This window comes from Rhinolophus hipposideros (assembly GCF_964194185.1).
Source record: "Rhinolophus hipposideros genome assembly, chromosome: 19".
Taxonomy (NCBI): Eukaryota; Metazoa; Chordata; class Mammalia; order Chiroptera; family Rhinolophidae; genus Rhinolophus; species Rhinolophus hipposideros.
In genome coordinates this window covers 51218774-51236166 of record NC_138065.1, presented here as the reverse complement: position 1 = coordinate 51236166, position 17393 = coordinate 51218774, and the positions used below count along the sequence as shown (strand labels likewise).

The following is a 17393-nucleotide window of genomic DNA, read 5'->3' as shown; positions in this document are numbered from 1 at the left end:
AAAGAGTTTATAGCCAGATTCATAGTCCGTAAAATCACTTAGAATAATTTCCGTGGAATTATATTGAATATTGTATTCAATTTAAGTTTGTATATATGTATAATATGGGATATCATGGAAAGAGACAATAAAGGATAACTCCCAGATTTTTGGCATCAATGCCTGGGTGAATGATGGTGCCATTTACTAGGGTGGATAAGTTTGGAGGCAGAAATCGGGAGATTTGGGGGGTTTTGGCCATGTAAAGTATGAGGTCTGACAATTCAGTTCGCAAACTTGCCACCGTGTGCTTACATTGGCAGCACTGTACAAACGACTCGGTAAGGTTTCATAACCCTGGTGTATCAGTGTCTCTCAGCTATGTTCGTGTTGATGTGTGGTGGTGTCTTCCTGAATGGCGTTAATTATTGTGTGTTTTTGTGTCGCAAGAATGTCTGAGCTTGAATTAGAGCAATGAACAAACACTAAATTTCTTGTTAAACTTGGCAAGAGTGGAAGTGCAATCAGGGACATGTTAGTCCAAGTTTATGGGGATAATGCCATGAAGAAAACAGTGTACAAATGGATTAAACGTTTTTCTGTGGGGAGAGAACACATCACTGATGAAGAGAGGTCAGAGCGACCATTAACGAGAACTGATGTAAACATTGCAAAAATTCATCGAATTGTGCATCAAAATTGTCAGCTGACTGAGAAGCATGGCAGACCAAGTAAACATCGATAGAGAAACAGTTAAGAAAATCTTAACTGAAAATCTTGGCATGAGAAAGGTGTGTGCAAAAAGGGCTCCAAAGGAGTTCACCGATGAACAAAAGCAAAGGAGAGTCGAAGTTTGCCAGACCTTTTGGAGAGGCAAGACGATGTTTTGGGCTGTGTTGTCACTGGTGAGGAAACATGGATGTACGATATGACCCTGAAACAAAGTGTCAAAGTGCACAGTGGAAGTCAGCCAATTCTCCACGACCAAAGAAGTTCTGTCATCCAAATCAAGAGTCAACACGATGTTGCTAACATTTTTTGATATTGGAGGGATTTTTCATTATGAATTTGTATCAACTGGACAGTTAATCAAGTTTACTATTTGGAAGCGCTGAAAAAACTGTGAAAAAGATGAAAACAACCTGAACTTTTCACCAACAATTCCTGGCTCTTGCATCACGACAATGCACCAGCTCACACAGCACTGTCTGGGAGGGAGTTTTGAGCCCTGTCCTACTGTCCCTACTCACCTGATCTGGCCCCCAATGACTTCTTTCTTTACCCGAAGATAAAGGAAATATTGACAGGAAGACATTTTGATGACATTCAGGACATCAAGTGTAATACAACGACAGCTCTGATGGCCATTCCAGAAAAAGAGTCCAACATTGCTTTGAAGGGTAGACTGGGTTCTAGTGTCTAGTCCTCCCTAAGGGGAGGACTTTGAAGGTGACTGTAGTGATATTCAGCAGTGAGGTATGTAGCACTTTTTCTAGGATAAGTTCACAAACTTAATTGTCTGACCTCATATATCTGTAAATACTGTATTCTAGAGAAAAAATAAGTTAGTGAAATCAGACTTCATTCTAGATTTTTTATATTCCTTAAAACTAATTATCACTTAGGTGCTTATAATAAAGTAACATCCCTTTCCCAACTACTAAGTCTAGATTCTTCCGATTAGTTATACACAGGTTTTCCCCCTGCTATGTGAAAGTGGAGTGTTCCTGTGAAACTGTTCATAAGCTGAAATGGTGTACAGCATATAGTAAAAGCTGAAAGCACAAAATAAATAGAGCTAAGGCTCTGGCGCTCGCAGGCACGGTTGAGAGCCTGATGCTGAATGTGGTTCCCGGGAAGGAGTGTGGTGGGGCTGGTGGGGCTGCTCGCTGCTCAGGTGTGTGCACGGCCTCCCTAACAGCTGCTGCAAAACAAACGCTGGATGCTGTGTTTGCTTTTTTCATAAAGGCAAAAATCCTCCTCAACTTTTTTTTTTTTTTTTTTTTTGCTTTGCGAAAACTGGTACTAATGTAGGTCTTTTGTAAAAGTGAAGTGGTACAACTTGGACTTTCGAAAAGCAGGGGAGACCTGTATTTGATCTTTGGAAGTTCAACCCTATTTAATTTTTACTGCATATGCTCATTTGTTCCATGCTCCTGCTAGCCAAATTAATATCTATATCTCCAGTTAAATTGTATTCTAACTCTGAATTGTCTGTGATAAAAATAACTGGTATTTATTGAGTTTTCAGTACTTGACTGACCTGTATTAAGAACTTTACGTGCATTATTGCATTTGCTCTAATTTAATGAGGTAAATACTAATATTATCCTCATTTTACTGATAAAGAAACCAAGACTCCAAGAAACATGTAAAAATAAGTGAAATAAATGGTGGAGCCATGTCTGTATGTTTCATGAATTCTGCGGAATTTAAATGCCTGTCTACTGTGTGGCAAGTGCTGGACTCGGCACTAGGGAGGCACAAATAAAACTAGTACTCCCTGTGCTTGGACAGAATTGATTGACAGTAACTATTAATAATAACTAACTATAATAACAACAGTCATTTATGTCACATTTTCTTTGTGCCAAACATTACTTTGAGCTATTTTTACATGTTAATTTACTTAATCCAACCGCATCTTATATACTAGGGACTATTATTATCCCCCTTTTCCAGATGAGGAAACTGAGGCAGAGAGGTTAAGAAACTTGTCTAAGTGTTAGAAACGTGACTCAAACCTATGCGGCTTGGCTCCGGCGTCTGTGGTCATAACCACTGTGCTTTGCCTCATCTAACAGTAAAAACAGACGATGAACAAATACATGCAAGTGTGATCAGTGTAAAAGAGGAAATAACAGGGCTCAGTGGGAACCTGCAAGAGCGAGTCCTCATTTCTTCTGATGGGAGCCAAGTGAGGCATCCCTGAGGATGAGACATTTGAGCTGAGCTCTGAAAGGTGATGATGGCTAAGTCAGATGAGCGGGGCATAAATAGCGGGAGCAGGGGCCTGAGGTAATCATATTTGATTGAGTGGAAGAATCCAGTGTGTCTGGAGCACCCTGTGATGTCGAGAGAGGGGTAGGGCCCAGACTGAGAAGGACTTTAAAAACATTTTAAGGTTTTGGGTTTTAAGGACAGTAGGAAGCTAACAAAAGTTGTGAAATAGTACAGCTTGGTCTGGTTCTGTGTAGAGCATGGGAGAATTGATTAGAGACTAACTTTATCATTGATGGGTCTACATTTTTTCAGAGGATTTCACCATGTATTTTGTTTTAGATTTTTTTGTGTGTAAACATTTGGCATAATGGAATGAGAAGCGTTGCCAAGTTCATTGTATAATAGAGAATTTCTTATGACCTACAGGTTATCCAAGCTGTTATAGGTAGTTGGTGAATATATGATTGTGCAATTATAACAGTGACCTAGCAGCAGAGAAAATGTTGGGCATGGTGGTTCTAAAATTATTGTGGCTATATCCTAGTTAATTATCTGTAGTTTTGAATACTTTGTTTGAATTTACAGGTAGGGTAGTTCTCCAGGGATATCCTAGCTAAAAGTCCAAACAGCCATGTCAATATTTAGATGATATACAAACCTGGTTACCAAGATATATTTTTGTACTACTTATAGCACAACTTTTTGTATGTCTTTGAGCATGTTTGGAGCATGTTTTTTAGAACCACAAGTGAATGTCATTTCATTGTAGAAATGCACAGCTTAAATTGTTTGAAAATATATGCAAAAAAGTTAATCTCTGGTTCTTATGTGAACCATTGGAAGATATCTAATTAATAAAGTTAAAAGAAGTTGCTTTCAAATTATACTGCAGCCCATATTGAAATTTTCTTTTGAACCAAAGCACCAATCTGTAAGAAAGGGCTTTTATACCATTCTGGAAGAGATCTTTTAAATTTGGTTTCCAGAATCTTATGTTATAGCCTATTCACTTCTAACCCCCCAAATTGAAGTCTTATATAGTATAATACAGTATGTTGTCCTGGTTTTTATGTGGTCATTGCTGTGCTTCTGAAGCATGGGTTTGAAATAGGCGCAAGTTGGCCTTGATAGCTCTGGAAGCTACTAACTTCAGTTTGTTGTAATAACTCGAATTGCTAAGCAGTATAGAGCAGCCATCTGAAAACTCTGAGTGTCCGACAAGGTCAAGGGTACTTTTTCCCCCACTACACTGCCCTTGTGCTGAGTGCACTGACATGTAGTTAATTGTATTTTCCTATGATGTTTTAGAAGAAGAACTAGTTTGATCTCTGAAGTGCCCCCAGAAAAAGATACAGCACAGTTTTCCACTACTCTTGAGTCCCAAGTGACAGTATTGGCAACCAGAACTTCTATCAGTTATTTAATGTTGCTGATAGGAATTATATATATCACTTCTCAGAAATAATGACTAATAATTGATATTTCTTAATTAAAATGTTTATTTAAGCAGTCTTACTTTTTACTTTGTATTCAAGTAATTTTCAAGACAGTAAGTAGGAAATTCATATGGAAGGAAACCTAGTAACTAGAAGTAAAAAACCAGCTCAGTGGTTTCATCATCTGTAACGTGGAGATGATAACATGTGCTACAAAGATTTAAAAAGGAATACATACGTATGTATTCTGGCACATAGTGCTCAGTAAATTTACTTCCTATTATGATGGTGCTTTCTGTATACAGGTACTTGTGTGTAGGTGAAGTTCTAAACCTTGAGGCTCTTAAATATCTCTTCTTGTAAACAAAATATTTAATCTGTCATGCGTTATGTAAGTAAGGCTTTCAATAGCACAGTTTCTAGAATGTGTTTGCCGATCCAACCTCTTAACAAATAGGGCAACTTAGGGAAAATTAAAATGGTTACAAATATTTTTTCAAATAAAGTAAAAATGAAACAAATTTAATGTTTTAATACTTTAGATATTTTTTAGACATTTGTAGCTTAAATATTCGTTTTGTCAGAAAAGAATTGTGAATTCACCAGTAAGCTAGGGATTTATATTTCTGAGGAAATTCAACCTGAAAGACTGTAAATGATCAAGCAAAAGAGTATTAGTCCAGGAAGAGAATAGAACAAGGTGAGGGAGTGAATTTTAAAGCTCAGATACATGCTCCCATTCAGAAACCAGGTTCTGCATGTGTGGCGCTTGGCCAGAGGCCTGGTATTTATGGCAATCTACAGGCAGATAACTGGCCTGGGGGTCTGACATTTCTGTAGCTCACAGAAGAGTGCATTCTACTTCTGTAATGATGGGTCAATTTTACAAGGCTGATGAGTTAATGAACAACGGAAAGGAACAAATTCTGTTAACTATAGTCATTTTATAAATTAGATGAATACTATAGTTTACATGATTTACAATATGTAGTATGTTCATGAGAGATTAAGTAGTAACTTTGTAGTAGATAACCATAAGAAAGAAGATTTTAATTAACATTGACCATCTCAGGAAGCTTGTTGCTTTTGGGAGGGGGGAGTCCTGTGTAAATTTAAATGATGTTTTCTACACCATTCTGACCTCTTGACAGCTCTTTCTTTTTCTTTTGTTTTACTGTATTCCTGTAATCACAGCATGCAGGTCTTGATAACTGTGTTTAATTTTCTTCGAAACAAAAGTTTTGATATAGCATTTAAATTTCACCACGCTTTTCATAACTGACACTTCTGTAACCAAGGTGGAGCTAAGACATTCTAGTCCTGCAGTTTCTCACATCTGCTTTTGCTTTCTATTCCTTCTCGACTTTAAACTGTAAATAAATAGCAAAGCACTTTATCCAGTGTTATGAGAGGGACTGAAAGATCCAGCCCTGCCTCCTAGTTATTTAGTCTTTCAGCTGTCTCTCCTCCCCAAATCCAGCAACATAACTAAAGAATAAAGGAAAACTACGTGTGAACATGAAGGGCAAAGTGTTCAAAGGTGGTCAGGATAGGACAGATGTTTTAAAAGTCCCATTCCTGATCGTTGTGTGTAATTCAGAGGCCTATTAATGTCATTATTTTATCAGCATGCCATTTGGCAAAATACGTCCTCTAAAACGCTGGTTGTAATAGTAAATCTTTAAAAGTTGTATTGGGTTGTTCATATATTTCCAGCAGCTGTTTGTATATAGTCATAACAAAAGTAGTACAGAAACAAAGTGATTTTACCATCAGGGAGACCAGCTTTGGAATTCAACACAGTTTTATTTTCAAATAGTAACTAAAGTTATAGGAGAGGGTTTCTCATGAGCGAGAAATGAAGACGTAACCCTGATACTCTGAGTTTTGTTATCAGCTTGACTTCTCACGGAGAGACTCCTTTTTCCTTCCTAGTGTAGTTCTGCGCTTGGAATCTTGTTATGGGAGTTGCCCGCTCACAGGATGAAAGCTAGAGCACAAATTCTCTGACATTGTCTTTCAGTTAGTGTGCCAACGTCTTCCAGAGAAATGCGAAAAGATCTGAGTCCTTTATGGCAATGTAAACTGGACCTAATAACCATGTACCCTGAGTAATTTTGGTTTTATTAAGTTATTACTGCTTTTGTTGTTATTTTTCAACACAGCTTATTTTTAGCACTATCATATCAGTCCTTGAACTGGTATAAAGCAGTTCTGTCAGATTTTTCCTTCTGCAGGCAAGTAGCAGAAATGTTACATGCTTGATTATACAGCAATTTGTATTCACTGTGTATTTTAATGCTCCCCAAGCTGTTATTTATCATAAAAAAATTTTTTTTTTCATTTTTATTTATTTTAAGTGTGTTTTTCCAGGACCCATCAGCTCCAAGTCAAGTAGTTGTTTCAATCTAGTTGTGGAGGGTGCAGCTCACAGTGCAGTGGCCCATGTGGGGATCGAACTGGCAACCTTGGTGTTAAGAGCACCGCGCACTAACCAACTGAGCTAACCAGCCGCCCCTAAATTTTTTAAACCCCATTTAATTTTGTACTTGAATATCTCCGTACTCTTGGGGGGGGGGCCGACTTTGAAGTGGTCTATGTCAATTTCTGTAGGGTTTCTTGATTTTATTTGCCATTTTACAAAGATTTTTATGCGTTGAAATAGACATATGTCATGGAAATCACCTATAGATTCTTAAGGTGAAATAGCCACTTCTGTAAATTAGTGATCAAATTCCTTGCGAGATTAGTCAGGAGGAGAAGATGAAATATATCAAAACATCTGATCTTATAACAGAGTTTTAGTAAATAATAAAGCACAGTAAATTTTCGTCCCCACTCCCCGCAATGGAGTGCAGGCTGTAATCCTTCCCTAAATTATAAGTCTGTGAATTTGAAAGACAGAGTTTTCTTTTGGAGCTCCTGCATCTTCTCAGTGTTTCTGAAGAAGCCAACGGGAGGTAGTTGTTATTTGATGCTGTAGCAACTAAAGTAGAAGACCCTGAGCATCCCATTAAATAAAAGTACTGATTTACAGCATATGTCATTGCATGGTAGTAGTCTTTGATTCCCTAATGAGTAAATATTGTTCTCAAATGTGTTTGATTTCCATCTGACTCAAAGGGAGTCATGTACACAAAACTAGAATGATACAATGGTGCTTTGCAATATAAGTGTTTCTATAACACTTGCCTTTGAACTTAAAGTGAGAACCATAACAGATGTGAGAAAGAATTATGACAAGGACAACCTAATTTAAGTTTTATAAATGTTAGGAAATGTCATCTTTTTATTGGTTTCAGAGACTTTTTCAAATGTTTTAAACACAATTTTCAGATAACAATAATGAAAAGCTGAGCCCCAAACCAGGGACAGGTGAACCAGTTTTAAGTTTGCACTACAGCACAGAAGGAACAACTACAAGCACAATAAAACTGAACTTTACAGATGAATGGTAAGTTCATATTTTTGTAAAGATGTTTTAGCCATTTTGTAGGATTGTATTAGATACTCTTTTTAGCACTTCATCATCGTTATGTCTTGTTTTGGTGTAATGTGTTGATTCTTGAACTTTAGTGTGTTTCAGAATCACTTGGAGGGCTTGTTAAAACCGATGACTGGGCCCCACTCTCAGAGTTCAGTTTTGGGGAGAGGTCAGAGAATTTGCTTTTCTAAAACCTTCCCAGGCAACGCTGATATTGCTCGTCCTGGGATATTTCTTTAGATAGGAAATGCAAAAGGTAAAAAGAATCACCTATAGACCATTAATACAAAAAGAACAAACCTGACATTTTGGAGCCTTTTGCCGTCTTGGTCCTATGTTATGTATAGGGATGTGTACATATACATATATACATATAGGGTATATGTATAGGGATGTATATACATATATATATGTATGTATGATTTTTGTTTTGAGTTCTAAAACATAATTTTAATCATACTAAATATACTCTATTCTCCCCTACATTTATTTAACTTTTATCCCCTACATTTATTTAACTTTATAATAAATGTTCACATACTACTACTTAGTTTTCGTAAATATTTTTTACTAGCTGTGTAGCACTCCATCCGGTAGATGTACCACAGTTTACTTAACCATTTCCCTTTAATTGGCCAGTGAATTTGTTTACCTTTTTTACATTTAAACAAATTAGGCTATAGTGAATATCGTTGTTTACAGGCTTTCCCCCCCACTTTTAACCTTTCCCCTTCAGATTATTGATTTGAGATACATTTCCAGAAATGAACTATATCCAGGTCAAAAGATATTGCCAAATTGTTTTCAAAAGTATCTTCTGTCATTACATTTCTACCAGCAGCATAGGAAAGTACACATTTTGTTGTCTCCAGGCCAGTGTTCAAAATATTAATTTATTTTTACCTGGTATATTTGATTTTAAGATAATATTTATTTTTGTTTAATTGAGTAATAGTCAAGTTGAGCTTTATATTTACTTAATGTTTGTATAGGTTCTCTTTAATGACATTTCTGATTATATTTATTGCTTATTGATCTAGTTAAATCTTACACTTAAAAAAATCAAATTATGTGAGTTTCTTATATTCTTTCCCACTGTCTCATGGCCTTTTGCTTGCTATTGCCTCCAAAATTTTTTATTTAAATTCATTACTATTACTATATTAATATAAAGATAATATAATCTTTCTTAACATATAATTAATTATATATTAATGTAATTATGTATTATTACTATATAGTAATTATATTATTTTATGACCAATATATTAATTATCCTGTGTGATTAATATGTTATATTAACATACTTAATTGCATATTAATATAATTATTATATATTGTATGTTAGTATGATATGTAATGTGTATAAATGATATATAACATAGTTATATATTGTTTATTAATATATAATTAATTATATGTTCATATATGATAGTATTTATGTATTCCAATTCACTGGTTTTCATTTCTGTTTGTGTATGTATTTTATATTAAAATCTTTGATTAAGTAGGATTTTCAAATATTATTGAATACCTTCTGTGTTCCATTGACTGTTCCTAGACAGTGAGAATGCATCATTGAAAAATGTAGACAAAACCTCCCTGCCCTATTGGAGTTCACATTCTAGGTGGAGGAGACAGATAATAAACATGATAAGTAAGTGAATTGTGTAGTGTGTTAGAAGGTACTAAGTGCTATGGAAGATAATAGAGCAGGCAAGACTGATTGGGAGATGTAGGGAGTGGGTAAGCATCATTGGGAAGATGACATTTGGACAGAAACTCAAGGGTAAGAGGGAGTGAGCCATACGTGTAGCTGAGAGAAAGCCAGTGCAAATCCCTGGGGAAGGAGCAGACCGAGTGTGTCTCGGATCATTAAGAAAGCACATATGTGCAGCCAGAGTGGAGAGACCAAAGGAGAGAGTGGCAGCAGATGAGGTCAGCCAAGTAAGCAAGGAGGGTATTTAAAAGGATAAAGGGTATCTGGTTGCTGTGTAGACCATCGGCCATCAGTGGAAGCCTGGAGTCCAGTTAAAAGCTGTGGCAGTAAGCAGGGTGAAAGGCGGTGGTGTCTTGGACCAGGATGGGAGCAGTGGAGGTACTGAGAAGGGACTAGAGTCTAGATGTATGTTTGAAGGTGCAGTCAGGAGAACTTCTTTATGAGCCCTACTGTTTGACCTCGGCTTTTGAAATGATGATATCTATGGCCCTTTCTCTTAATACATCATTTAAGTCATAGAAGATTGACATACATATTCTTTTTGTCTTTTGTCATGATTCTGGACAGAAGGGGCTGATTTCTTACAAAGAATCTCATCTGAGCATATTTTTAGAAAAAATGATTAGTCCTCCTCTTCTTTCAAATGCTACTTTTCTTTCTCTAAAAACTGACCATGAATTATATTTTCTAGTTCACAGTTTATTTCTTTATCAAAAAAGTAATACTTTTATCTGATTATGAGAGTATTCAATATTCATTGTAGAAAAAAAATGTTCAAAAAGGATGCAGTGCTTTTCTTCTCTGCCAGTATGGTGTCTTGCTTTTTTTGTTTTAGTTTCTTTGATGACAGATGAGGCAGTAGAGCATACTAAGAGCTTGTACTCTGAACTCGATGAGCTTTTGAACCTTTCTAAATCTGTTTTCTCACCTGAAAACAGGCATATTTAATAGAACCTACTTCAAAGATGAGGGGAGGATTGAATGAGCTCATGCAGGAAAAGTACCTAGCACTTAGCACACTGACTGGCACACAGTAGGCCCTAAGGAGTTGTTAGCTACAAGTACCCTTTTTGCAAATTGCCTTTCAGATCCTTCACACTGTTCCCTACAGTGGAGTTTATCTTTTTCTTACTGCCTTAATGAGAGGTATATATTTATTATAGAATTAAGTGAGGATAATACCATTTGTCTTTCATTTGTTGCAAATATTTCTCCCAGTTTGTTGTTTGTCTTTCAGTTTATTTATGGTAGTTTTGCTTTATGGTTTCAGCCGGTGAGCTCATGCTTAGAAAAGCCTTGTCTGTCCCAGGATTAGGGGAAAAGTTTATTGTTTTCCTCTTACATTTCTATGATTTTACATCAAAAATTACGTTTAATCCTACAATTTATTTCACCATAAAGTGTGATGTAGAGTTATAGCTTAATTTTCCCACATGACTGGTCCTTTGTCCTGGTGCCATTTATTGAATAATCTATTCATTTCTCTGTGATTTAAAATGCCATATTAACACATGCTAAATATATTCACCGTACTTGGTTACTTTGTCTTTTCAACTAATGGCTCTCTATTCCTGCATCAGTGCCGTAATGTTTTGATTATTAAAACTATATTATACACTGAGCCTTTTATTTATGCCTGTGTCGTAACATTCTCAATGGAAAGAAATGATTTATATGGCACATTAGCCGCTCTTTACCACAATGACTATGTATTTCTTTCTGTTTAAAAAGAAATACATAGTAATTGCAAAAAAATTCAGCATTTACAGAAAACTGTGAAAGACTCATTTGTGATAATCCTACTGAGGTGACACTAACATCAGTGCATGTTCTTTCTGACGTTTTTCTTTGTGTATATGCCCATGTGGATACACATTCTTTTTAAAAATACCATATTGTACATGGATGCCCTTAAAAAAAAAAAAAAGCCAAATTAACTTCTGCAGTTAGCCTAAAAGCGTTGTTATAAAATCTTGGCAAAAAGTTCATGATAATTTGCATTGTTTACTAGTCACTGCTATTTGTCTATACTTAATGTTTTTCGATTTTCTTGTTCATATTCTAAATTTAAGAAATTGTTGCATTTCTGTGAATTTAATTTTAATCTTAATCAGATGGTTACACATGTTCCTCGATTTCCTTTCCCACTCAATTCCCTCCTTACACATACGTGATGCCATGATTTGTCACAAAATACTCATTGAGAATTTAGTTAAATTGATCTAGTAAATGCTAACCGAATTCTGGTTGTCATCAGGTGGGTATTAACACCTAACAGAAAACATGACCCTGCCCTTCACAAGCCCATGGTGTTCATCACCAGCCGTATTGGAACAGCGGTCCAGGGCGGGAAGTGATCCACAGAGAATAGCGCAAAGACGAGAGCAGTGCCCGGGCCTTTCTCCGAGCAGTAATTGAAAAGTGTGCAGGGGCATATGATCAGCGTCTGTAAAACCATTAAGGAGTTGCATGTGGGGAGCCATCCCAGTCAGGATAAGGGGAGAGACAGTGTGCTTACGTTCAAATTCAAGAGAGAGCGGTGTAGAAGTATGTGGCCCATCATAGAAGCATGAAAAGGGTGTAGAAGTGGTCCTTTTGTATTTTCTAAATCTCTTTTTAAAGATTGAAGTGGATTAGCATAGTCACCTTGATTATTAAAAGTAAAGTTTTGCAAGTACTATTAAAATAATAAATCCTACATTTTATTTGTAGCCTGAATATTTTTTTCTGAACTACCTTCTGTAGTTGTAAAATATGAAAATTTTTCTAAAGCATATTTATTCACTTCTTGGTGGAACCATTTATCTTGTTTTGGTGACAGGAGCAGCACTGCCTCGAGTTCCAGAGGGACCGGGAGCCATGGCAAGCCTGAGAGTGGGGAGGAGCCGCTGGTTCCCGAAGGTGCAGGGCAAACGCCAGCAGGAGCCCAGGAAGCAAGTAAGCTGTCACTTTGCTTTTGTCATTGCAGAACCCCAGTGTTGGACGCCCACCTAGTTCTCTGTTCCCTCGATGGTGCAGTTTTGTTTCTTGTTTTTAATACATTTACTTTTGCCTCTGTAGTTCAGCTGTTACTATTGATAAACAAAGAGCAGGTGCGGCAGGTACAGAGTGTCAGCATTTGAGATGGGGCGTTCCAGTGCAGCACACGTCCCCTCTGAGGTCACAGTGACCACCTTAGGTGGGCGTCACACTGACAGAGTGTGAGCTATAAATGTCTGAATCATTGTTACCATTTTTATACCAGTGGAATAATTTTATAGCAGTGGAATTCAAAGTATCTGTCTTCATTTTTTAATCTAAGAGTACAGGTGGTTTATGGAGGGAAAAAAGGAATAAAATCTAAACAGATTATGAGTGAATCCTGTTTCATACAGGAAGTGTCATTTAGGGAAATTTTCAGAACTCTTTCCTAGAATATTTTTATGTAACCATTATTTGAAAGTTAGTGTTGAACACAGAGTAAATTTTCAACAAATACTTGACAAATGAGTAAATGAATTCTGTTTCTTATAAAGATGAATAGATACTGCATTGTAACAGTTTACAAGCATTAAATATGAGTATGTGTGAGACAACTGTCTAGTAAGCAGATGTTGTTAAGAGCAGAAAATTGATCCTTCATGGGCCTTAGACGTAAGTCCGAGAAATAAGTATTTTCAATGGACAAAACAGAATTCAAAGTAGATCAGCTTTCCTATTTGTGCATGATAGTCCAGATTATACCAAATGCATGCTAAAGAGGCAGAAAAATACTGTTTTAAGGTTAGATTTTCGTGACAGTTAGAAAAAAGCAAGCTCAAGTAATGCCCTCCGTGAGGGGCAGTCTGAAGCAGGGGTTTTCACCGAGGGTTAGTCGGTGACAGTCTGGGCCTGCGGGAGGGGCCGTGGGTGGAGCTACACATGCAGCCCTGACAGGCTTTGCACCATTTCGAGTGTGAGTGTGTTGGCATCGTTCTGGGGGGAGTTTTTATCTGAGTGTCAAAAGTTTGTGTGACTCCAAAAAGGTTAAGAACTGCTTATCCATAGGAAAGCTGAAGTGTCACACTGGTGCTTATTTTTCTGAAAAAAGTTGGATTTAATGATCATGTGCTTTATTTCCCAGAAGCTCCTGAAGAGTCATCAGAAGATGTGACAACGTACCAGGAACGCGCAGCTGCAGAAAACACAACTCAGAGCCATCTGGATATAGGTAGGTGGTCTTCCTCCCTTTAGAGAGGTGCTTCCCATGAGAAAATAAGAAGCCTTAATCTTTGTTGATCTCTCCAGAGGAAACACCATTTCCAAATACACGTGTTGTGGAATTTTTTTCTCCGTGTAGGGAATTGAATGTTATATTAGAAAATGTCTATGTCAGCGTTGAAGTTAGATTAATTAAGGTTGCCCATGTGACCACCTGTCACTACTTTACTTTCCGACAGCACAATCAGACAAGTTCACATGTGAACCATCGGATTCCAGCTCAGGAGAAAGAAATGACTTCAATCTTGACAGCCCTTGTGGGGTTGCAGAAGAATCTACTTTGTGTGAAACAGTCAAGGAAGCAGACCCTTCAGATCAGCCTGGCGCCGAGAGTGCTGGCGATCACAGCACCAGCCACCCAGGGCCTCCGTGCCAGACGGAGGGCGTGGGGCCCATGCCTCCCGAGGAAACAGCAGCCAGGGACTCCGCTCTCCAGGACACCGATGACAGTGATGACGACCCAGTCCTGATCCCAGGTGCAAGGTATCGAGCAGGACCTGGTGACAGGTTGGTAAATTTTTAATACGAACTGTAAAAAATAGAATTCACAAAGCTTTCTTTGAAGTCACGTAGAGGAGTTTCTCCATTTTTGACAGTTGCTTCCTCGAAGGGTGTCTTAGTCATATAAACTTGTTTAAACTGTCAATCATTTTACATAGGACGTTCTTTGAGCAACAGAATAAGAAATCTCAGTGCCCTGCAGGCTTGCTCCTCAGTGTACAGACCAAGGGAAAGGAACGCTGACAATGACCAAGAGCTTATTCATAAAGTCACAATTATATTTAGCTATCAGATTGCCCTGTACACATCCTGCCTTTACCAGTTTTTTTTGATTTTTTTTTTTTAATGTTCAGCTTTTTTGCTTTTCTACTGACCCTGTATTAAGGGTTCTCATTTTGAGAACATTGTTGTTTTTTTTAATTTAGACTAGACTTAGTAACTCAATTTAGAAAATGAAAAAATCACACCAAATAACAAATATTGTAACTACAATAAAGAATTGAATTAACATGTTCATAGACTTTTCCCATATTTCATTTTATGTGATCATAAGAATATATTTTATTTTTAATAGACAAAATAAATATTTTTAAATATATTGTATTCCATACTTTTCAAAAACTTCTACAATTCGTGCCGTCATACCTCATTGTAAGTTCTATCCTTTTTCCGAGAATCAAATTTTATCTTTAAAATCATAGCTCACACAGGAGTGAAGAACCATTTCACATATTTCTATACTCGGTATATTGCTATTGATAAACTATTTTGACATACTGTCAAGTGAAGAAAATAATGAAAAGATTAATTTCCCATTAAACAATGACAATGTTGCGTAATGACCAGGAGCTTAATGACGTGGGTTTGAACCCTGGTTTCACCACCAGTGAAACCAGGTGTGTACCAGCTGTGTCTCCTCGTTCAAATTGCTCAAGGTCTCTTTAAGTTTTTCGTTTCCTTATCTGTAAAATGGGGTTATGATTATCTAGAATTGTAAGACGTTTTAAAAAAAAATCAATCACAGGATTTGTCTCACACTAAAAGCACAAAATAAATGATCACTATTAGTAAACAACCAAGATATTGTGTGTCTACTTAGACTTAAACAGCAGTTACCACAGGAATGGCTCTAGGGGTAAAGACTGACAGGACATGTGAACACGCTGAGCAGTGCAGCTGGCATTCAGTGAAACTGCCTTTTCTTAACTATGAAAGGATATCTGTCTCCTTTTAGTCATGTTTACTCAGTGTTTACTTTGCTATGGTACTGTTTCTAAACGTAAAGGAAGTAACCTTTCCCTGTATTTGTACTTCGAGATAAATCATACATTTTCCCTTTAGCTGCACACATTAGCCTAAAGCATTTTTAGTACACATATTTCTGCTAAGTCAAAGTCAAACTTAGTTCCATTTCTTTCCATACCCAGAGGGAGTCCCATAGAATGTCGTTACTACTCGATGGATGCAGATAAGGTTAGCAAGCACAGCACAATTTGCCAGTCAAATTGATGGTTTCTGAAACCCAGAGTGGAGAGCTAGAGTCCACAATTATTTTAAGGTTGTCCATTTGTGGCCTTCTGTTACATAAGTGAACGTATGCCCTTATTTTTTTTCTGTACTTATGTAACAAAAGCAATGCTAAGGTCATAATTGAAAATAAAATTTCAGTATCCACTTTCTAATAAAATGTACCATATCAGTTTCCAGGTTTGTTTGTTTAAGTAAGAAATTATATTTTTAATACATATTAGACAGTTGGAAAAAATCATAATTATTCAGCATTTTCTATCCAGGCTGATTATAACACTTTTGTATCAAGCCTACTTCATAGCTGAGGAAACTGAATTACTTAGCAGGGACTTTGTATACTCTACACCTAAAGTGAATTTTTTTTAAAAACCACAGTAGTATGACACCAGTGAAAAGGGAAGGTTTGGGGGAAGCATGGATCCTAGGAAATCCAGAACTTGAATGTATTACATATCCTTAGTTTGGAGATATTACCGGGAACTGGAATAGCTTTCTGTTGAGATTTACCATTTACCATTTTCATAATGTTTAGATAATTTAGATGTTTTAGGGATCCTTCTGGGTTTGCATCTCCCACCGAGTTGGCACCTGATAGCTGCATTGACCCAAGAAACCCAGGCGCTGAACTAGAATAGCAGAGTCTTTCCGAGGTGAGACCGTCAGGGCCAGTGGCGTGGGACTGACCCCACTTGATGCGTGTGTTCCTGCCTTCATTTAACAGTCTGTGTGCTCAGTGTAGGTGTTGGGCCTGAGCTGTCCCATGTATTTTGTTTTATTCTACAGCACACAGTAGTCCACTTACTGAAGAGTAACAGAAGAGTACTAAAATTTTTACCCTTTGAGAAACTTAATTTGTTGAAGGAGAGAGGACAATACATAAGCCGTTTATAAGAACAGGAAAACAGTGTTATAAATTTATGAAATTAAATGCAACGTTGTATCTCCCCAAGATGTACATATGGGGGTGGTGCTAAAGCGACTGTTTCACAATTGCACCCATTTTTCTTTGAAATTTGTATTAGTTCTTCCTAGCTATTTGTACATTTGTAAATAGTGAAAAATCTTCCTTCTGACTTGCATCTCAATAATTTTTCAAGTCCTAACTTCCTTAGCACCATCTTGTTTAAATTGCGAAGTACCTGTATGGAGTATACTTTTAATGTTTCTACACCTTTCTAAGGGCTCTCCATCCCGAGACCACTGCCCATTTATCTTACTACTAAATCTGGAGGAATAGGTATGTTGACTTTTATTCTAAAGAGAGAAAGTGTAAGAAATTTTGCTTCTTAAGAACATGGAAAGAATCATTTACCAGCTGGAGGCCTGTAATTTTTGAGAATTTGTTTCCGAAGGGACAAAGGATCCCAAAGCTCTATTGTAAAAATTATCTCATTTGGTTCTTAAGAGTCTCAGGATACATTTCACACTTGGACGAAATGTCACCTGAAGGGTGCATGTCGTAAAGAGAAGCTCAGTTAAGATTAGTTTGCTTAGGGTAGAGAAATGGCCCGAAAATTTAAAACGGTCGAAGTATATACTTGGATCTGTACTTTCATTTGTA

At 37.0% G+C, this 17393-nt stretch overlaps 1 protein-coding gene across 22 annotated transcripts in view; it reads left to right on the top strand.

Moving 5' to 3' along the window:
* The window catches only part of DCAF6 (DDB1 and CUL4 associated factor 6), a 74287-nt gene that overhangs the window by 42661 nt on the left and 14233 nt on the right, over positions 1-17393 (top strand). For 17 of the 22 annotated variants that reach the window (XM_081026532.1, XM_081026530.1, XM_081026528.1 and 14 more), the window contains 4 exons: positions 7695-7812; positions 12384-12499; positions 13665-13751; positions 13981-14308. In XM_081026532.1, the coding sequence (XP_080882658.1) occupies positions 7695-7812; positions 12384-12499; positions 13665-13751; positions 13981-14308 (649 nt within the window). The remainder of the gene's footprint in view (positions 1-7694; positions 7813-12383; positions 12500-13664; positions 13752-13980; positions 14309-17393) is intronic. The other 5 variants (XM_081026523.1, XM_081026521.1, XM_081026539.1 and 2 more) reach the window with 1 other exon arrangement.